Source organism: Oncorhynchus nerka, linkage group LG18 (assembly GCF_034236695.1).
Source record: "Oncorhynchus nerka isolate Pitt River linkage group LG18, Oner_Uvic_2.0, whole genome shotgun sequence".
NCBI lineage: Eukaryota > Metazoa > Chordata > Actinopteri > Salmoniformes > Salmonidae > Oncorhynchus > Oncorhynchus nerka.
This window is the reverse complement of record NC_088413.1, coordinates 16236158-16243657: the sequence shown is the minus strand read 5'-3', so window position 1 is coordinate 16243657 and position 7500 is coordinate 16236158. Positions and strand designations below refer to the sequence as shown.

Sequence of the window (7500 nt, the reverse complement as noted above, 5' to 3'; positions counted from 1 at the left end):
TGCTTGTTGAAGCTGGTGTTTGTATCTTGCGGTGGGCGCTATATGATCTCCCTTCCCAACAGATGTCCATAACCAAGTCCTTGCAATGAGGGAGGGATATGAAATGTTCAATTAAAATCTCACAATTTCTAATGGTTTATAGGTTTTCCCCCCACTGAGACTTGCTGACGCGAACACAGATCAGATAATGGGCTGGAGTTCAGATCTCTGATTGACTTAGCGAGCCAGTGCTGAATGACAAAATGTCCCAGCTGTTTGGCTTCAGGTTTGGAGCAAGAATTTAGCAAGAAGCATTTTGAATTTTAAAATCTGCATCCCAAATGACACCCTATTCCCAATATAGGGTAGAGCTCTGGTGGAAAGTAAAGCACTATGTAGGGAACAGGGTGCCATTTTGGGACGTCTCCTACATCTTCTATTACTGTTGGAAACATAGGAGCCCACAGACAGTCCATCAGGTCATACATCAGGGGGATGGGTAACAACATGGGGACATTATCTATCAGATGATAGTGACCCATTGGCTGGAGGTTGGATAGAAGGTTACATTTCTCCCGCCCTGCGTCTCCATGGCAATGTCCTTTCAGGGTAGCCTGTAAATGAGGCCACTGAACTAACTGAACAGGCAGTTAGGCCGTCATTGTTCCTAGTCATTGAAAATAAGAATTTGTTATTAACTGACTTGCTTAGTTAATAAATAAACCTTAATCCACTGTCCTGTGTTCTTATCTGACCTGTCAGTTTCAATCAAGGTGAACAGACTCTGACTGGCTGACAGTGTTTTTTTTTCATCAATAAATGATGCAAGTGTTGGCCTTAATACAGGAGTCCCTTCTCTGCTAATGGGCCGGGGGAGCAATTTATTTTGCAGACGCTTCAGGTCAAGAGTTACATTAACAAAAAAATGGGGTAATTTAGGAAGTCTTTACAACCTGGAGTAGATGATGCATCCTGCTTTAAACCTTTACTTTGTGGAGTCAGCATTTACAATGTTAGACTAGATTCTCAGTGTTCTATCCCAGAATATATTCTCAGTGTTCTATCCCAGAATAGATTCTCAGTGTTCTATCCCAGAATATATTCTCAGTGTTCTATCCCAGAATATATTCTCAGTGTTCTATCCCAGAATATATTCTCAGTGTTCTATCCCAGAATATATTCTCAGTGTTCTATCCCAGAATATATTCTCAGTGTTCTATCCCAGAATATATTCTCAGTGTTCTATCCCAGAATATATTCTCAGTGTTCTATCCCAGAATATATTCTCAGTGTTCTATCCCAGAATATATTCTCACAGTGTTCTATCCCAGAATATATTCTCAGTGTTCTATTCTGGAATGTTACAGTTCCAGGAATGAAATTAGCCCTTAATGACATCAATTAGAAACATTTAGACTGTTGGACAAACTCCCAAATGTATTACTCCTCCAATCTATGCTCCTTTTCCAACCTGTGTTTAGAGATTTCCTGATGTAGCATAGTGTTCTCTTGATATAAACTATGTTTAGAGATGTCCTGATGTAGCCTGATGTTCTCTTGATATAAACTGTGTTTAGAGATGTCCTGATGTAGCCTGATGTTCTCTTGATATAAACTGTGTTTAGAGATGTCCTGATGTAGCCTAATGTTTCTCTTTGATCTATTTCACCACCACTACAAAGCTTGAACATGTAAGACAGAGTCAAGGACAGGCTTCTCTAGGACTATAAAAGCCATGTTTGTTCAGAGAAGACGACTAGTGGAGAGATTAGCTACATAAATAACACTGTTTGTCAGGGAAGTCTAGAGGAGGTGACATGATGTTGGCATGCCATGAAGTGTACACATACTTGTATAAACACACACACTCGCACACACTCGCACACACACACAAACGCACACACACACACGCACGCACACACACACGCACGCACGCACACACACACACACACACACACACACACACACACACACACACAAAAATAAGTGTGTGTGCACGCAGGCAAGCACACACCAATGTTAACGTTCGTGTGTGTGTGTCCAATGTGCTGGCACTGAGTTTCAGTAGCCCCATCAGATAGACTCCCTCTGTGCGTTAGGGAACACACCTATGGCAAAAAACATCTGAGGACACACAGACAGTCTCACAGCGCGTTACACATCATTCAGTTCAGTCATGTAAGGAAAGGATGTGAAATGCACAACGTCTCTTTTCAAAGTACTTTTATGTGCTTCTATATGGTGGAGTTAGCGTGACTCTCATGGCCTAATAGATGGATTAGAAGGTTGAGTCACAGCCCAAAACATGACCCAACCGCCTGCCACTGCTGGCCAAGGGAACAGACATAGGGACCACTTATTGGGAGAAAGGATGGCTGGTCTATGTGATTATTCGTGTTTGATTGAAAGTGTTTTGAAGCTAATTACAGAACTGTCAAGTGGCCTAATGTGTTTTACATACAGTACAGAAGGCCTGTGACTGAATCAGTGTATTTGTGAATTGTCAATGTAAAAACTCTGATCTCTCATCTCCTTCTCTTCTCCTTTCTTTCTTTCTTTCTTTCTTTCTTTCTTTCTTTCTTTCTTTCTTTCTTTCTTTCTTTCTTTCTGCCTCTCCTCTCCTCTCCTCCACTCTTCTCCTCCTCTCCTCTCCTCTCCTCTCCCTTCTAGCACTGGACAGATACTTACCTCTCCTGGAACCCAGAGAACTTCCCAGGTGTTCAGAACCTTCGTTTCCCCTCCAATCAGATCTGGGTTCCTGATATCCTCCTCTACAACAGGTAGGCCCTCACTGCCACGGTCTCAACCAATAAGCATAGAGCTATGATGTATGAATGTCTTATGTTACTGTAATCTACTGTGTTCTAGTATGGGGGGAAAATGGGTCTGGCAAGATTTGGCCAGTGACCTATGTATGTCAGGAGAAGGAGCTGAAGTTGACCAATCAAACTGAACACAATGTCTGCAGTTTCTGGATTTCAGGGATACAGTATTTTCAACCTAACTTCCATTTCCCCTGAAAAAGGGAAGTGGGGCCTCCGCTCAGGTGTCCTTCCCACGCCTGCTATGTTGCAGTAGCAGGCTAGTGGTGTTTAATTTTCTCCTAGGGGAGTTCAATTGATACACATTAGTCCACTAAGTAACCCATTTGTAGACAGACAACTCCCCTGTGGTTTGATTTCACCCTTGGTCAGAGCGTGGACTAATGAAATGACTACGAATTGATTGCCTGCAGGACATAAATAAACCACAATACCCATGAGGCTTTGCATCTGTGGCCCATTGCCACGATGGGTAATATGTAGGAAAGAGCTGGATGACGACATCAGTGTTTGTGGATTGTCCACTGTACATGGGATAGAATTACCAAGGGATTCCACTTCCACTGAAAGTTGACATAATATTGTTTTCAAAACAGAATAGGAGACAAACAAATCTGAACCCCCCCCAGCTGAAACAGTGCATCTACTCATAAATTGATGTTTGTATCCTTGATTTTACTTGTCTTTTGTTCTTTTTTCTTACGTAGTCACCAAACTATAGTCTCTGCAAACACCTAAGCTGGCTTGTAGCCTCCATCCCTCCTGTCCCTGTACGCCCCTGTGTTGTCCGTAGCAGGATCCGGTCCATGGAGGTAAATGGAGAGGTCATATGGTTCTGTACAGCTCACTGATTCAGGGAAAGCTCTAGCAGAACCACTCCCACAGTGCCTTACAGATGGTGACGTCAGCCATTTTGTTTTTTCAATGAACCCTGAATCGTAACTCTGCCCCCGCCTGCTCTCAATGGTGCCGGACCTAGTTATTAACTGATACAGTTAGTAGATAGACATGGATGTTGTTGGTGTGGTAGATTTCATACAAAACTGATATAGCATAATGGATAGACCCCCAAATTATTTTGGTGATATGGTACATTTCAAACAGCAGCGTTTTAGTGCTGAAACATCGGCTAGTCGACTGAGGTTTCTGGCTGTCTGACGCCGGTACGGAAATCATACTGACGTCTAGGAACATGTCACCTGGCGATTACCGACTGTGACAGGGTAGAAGGAGACAACAATACCCACAGTCTGTTTGAGATGTGTCAAGGGGACAGGATGTGTGTGTGTGTCTAGGGGACAGGATGTGTGTGTGTGTCTAGGGGACAGGATGTGTGCGTGTTTTCGTGCCCTCTTCCGTTGAGCTGTCAGACTGGGTTGGGTTGAAGGAGCCAGCCAGGGAACCTGGGACCTCTGAGGTAGCTGACAGTGTCAAGGTTCAAGGTTTAATGTCACATGCACAAGTACAGTGAAATGCCTTTCTTGCAGCTCTAACCCCAGCAATGTAGTAAACAATATCAATGTAGACATCAATAACAATGTAGACATCAATAACAATGTAAACAATGTAGACATCAATAATAATGTAGACATCAATAATAATGTAGACATCAATAACAATGTAGTAAACAATAACAATGTAGTAAACAATAACAATGTAGACATCAATAACAATGTAGACATCAATAACAATGTAAACAATGTAGACATCAATAATAATGTAGACATCAATAACAATGTAGACATCAATAACAATGTAGACATCAATAATAATGTAGACATCAATAACAATGTAGACATCAATAATAATGTAGACATCAATAACAATGTAGTAAACAATAACAATGTAGACATCAATAACAATGTAGTAATCAATAGCAATGTAGTAAACAATAACAATGTAGTAAACAATAACAATGTAGTAAACAATAACAATGTAGACATCAATAACAATGTAGACATCAATAACAATGTAGTAAACAATAACAATGTAGTAAACAATAACAATAACAATGTAGTAAACAATAACAATGTAGTAAACAATAACAATGTAGTAAACAATAACAATGTAGACATCAATAACAATGTAGTAATCAATAACAATGTAGACATCAATAACAATTTAGACATCAATAACAATGTAGTAAACAATAACAATGTAGTAAACAATAATAATGTACTAATCAATAACAATGTAGTATCAATAACAATGTAGTAATCAATAACAATGTAGTATCAATAATAATGTACTAATCAATAACAATGTAGTAATCAATAACAATGTACTAAACAATAACAATGTAGTAAACAATAACAATGTAGACATCAATAACAATGTAGTAATCAATAACAATGTAGACATCAATAACAATGTAGTAAACAATAACAAGGGTCAGATCCAGGGTCAGTAGTTATATACAGGGTCAGATCCAGGGTCAGTAGTTATATACAGGGTCAGTTCCAGGGTCAGTAGTTATATACAGGGTCAGTTCCAGGGTCATACAGGATCAGATTGGCAGGGTAGCCTAGTGGTTAGAGCGTTGGACTAGTAACCGAAAGGTTGCAAGTTCGAATCCCCGAGCTGACAAGGTACAAATCTGTCATTCTGCACCTGAAGAGGCAGTTGACCCACTGTTCCTAGGCCGTCATTGAAAATAAGAATTTGTTCTGAACTGACTTGCCTAGTAAAATAAAGGTTAAATAAAGAATTTAAAAAAATATATATATATACAGGGTCAGTTCCAGGGTCAGTAGTTATATACAGGGTCAGTAGTTATATACAGGGTCAGTTCCAGGGTCAGTAGTTATATACAGGGTCAGTTCCAGGGTCAGTAGTTATATACAGGGTCAGTTCCAGGGTCAGTAGTTATATACAGGGTCAGTTCCAGGGTCAGTAGTTATATACAGGGTCAGTTCCAGGGACAGTAGTTATATACAGGGTCAGATCCAGGGTCAGTAGTTATATACAGGGTCAGTTCCAGGGTCAGTAGTTACATCCAGGGTCAGTAGTTATATACAGGGTCAGTTCCAGTACCATATTAACAATGAGCAGGAACAGGGATACTGGAGTGATGGAGGTAGATATGTATAGGGATAAGGTGACAGGGATACTGGAGTGATGGAGGTAGATATGTATAGGGGTAAGGTGACAGGGATACTGGAGTGATGGAGGTAGATATGTATAGGGGTAAGGTGACAGGATACTGGAGTGATGGAGGTAGATATGTATAGGGGTAAGGAGACAGGGATACTGGAGTGATGGAGGTAGATATGTATAGGGATAAGGTGACAGGATACTGGAGTGATGGAGGTAGATATGTATAGGGGTAAGGTGACAGGATACTGGAGTGATGGAGGTAGATATGTATAGGGGTAAGGTGACAGAATACTGGAGTGATGGAGGTAGATATGTATAGGGGTAAGGTGACAGGATACTGGAGTGATGGAGGTAGATATGTATAGGGGTAAGGTGACAGGATACTGGAGTGATGGAGGTAGATATGTATAGGGGGAAGGAGACAGGGATACTGGAGTGATGGAGGTAGATATGTATAGGAGTAAGGAGACAGGGATACTGGAGTGATGGAGGTAGATATGTATAGGGGGAAGGTGACAGGGATACTGGAGTGATGGAGGTAGATATGTATAGGAGTAAGGAGACAGGGATACTGGAGTGATGGAGGTAGATATGTATAGGGGTAAGGAGACAGGGATACTGGAGTGATGGAGGTAGATATGTATAGGGGTAAGGAGACAGGGATACTGGAGTGATGGAGGTAGATATGTATAGGAGTAAGGAGACAGGGATACTGGAGTGATGGAGGTAGATATGTATAGGGGTAAGGTGACAGGATACTGTAGTGATGGAGGTAGATATGTATAGGGGTAAGGTGACAGGATACTGTAGTGATGGAAGTAGATATGTATAGGGGTAAGGTGACAGGATACTGGAGTGATGGAGGTAGATATGTATAGGGGTAAGGTGATACTGGAGTGATGGAGGTAGATATGTATAGAGGTAAGGAGACAGGGATACTGGAGTGATGGAGGTAGATATGTATAGGGGTAAGGTGATACTGGAGTGATGGAGGTAGATATGTATAGAGGTAAGGAGACAGGGATACTGGAGTGATGGAGGTAGATATGTATAGGGGTAAGGTGACAGGATACTGGAGTGATGGAGGTAGATATGTATAGGGGTAAGGTGACAGGGATACTGGAGTGATGGAGGTAGATATGTATAGGGGTAAGGAGACAGGGATACTGGAGTGATGGAGGTAGATATGTATAGGGGTAAGGAGACAGGGATACTGGAGTGATGGAGGTAGATATGTATAGGGGTAAGGAGACAGGGATACTGGAGTGATGGAGGTAGATATGTATAGGGGTAAGGTGACAGGATACTGGAGTGATGGAGGTAGATATGTATAGGGGTAAGGAGACAGGGATACTGGAGTGATGGAGGTAGATATGTATAGGGGTAAGGTGACAGGATACTGGAGTGATGGAGGTAGATATGTATAGGGGTAAGGAGACAGGGATACTGGAGTGATGGAGGTAGATATGTCTAGGAGTAAGGTGACAGGGATACTGTGGTGATGGAGGTAGATATGTATAGGGGTAAGGTGACAGGGATACTGGAGTAATGGAGGTAGATATGTATAGGGGTAAGGTGACAGGGATACTGGAGTGATGGAGGT

General features: G+C 41.6%; 1 protein-coding gene across 1 annotated transcript in view; it reads left to right on the top strand.

Annotated features, from left to right (window-relative positions):
• Positions 1–7500, top strand: part of LOC135561759 (neuronal acetylcholine receptor subunit alpha-7-like) — an 85011-nt gene that overhangs the window by 46939 nt on the left and 30572 nt on the right. Inside the window, exon 4 of the mRNA XM_065003569.1 lies at positions 2650–2759. Coding sequence (XP_064859641.1) covers positions 2650–2759 — 110 coding nt within the window. The remainder of the gene's footprint in view (positions 1–2649; positions 2760–7500) is intronic.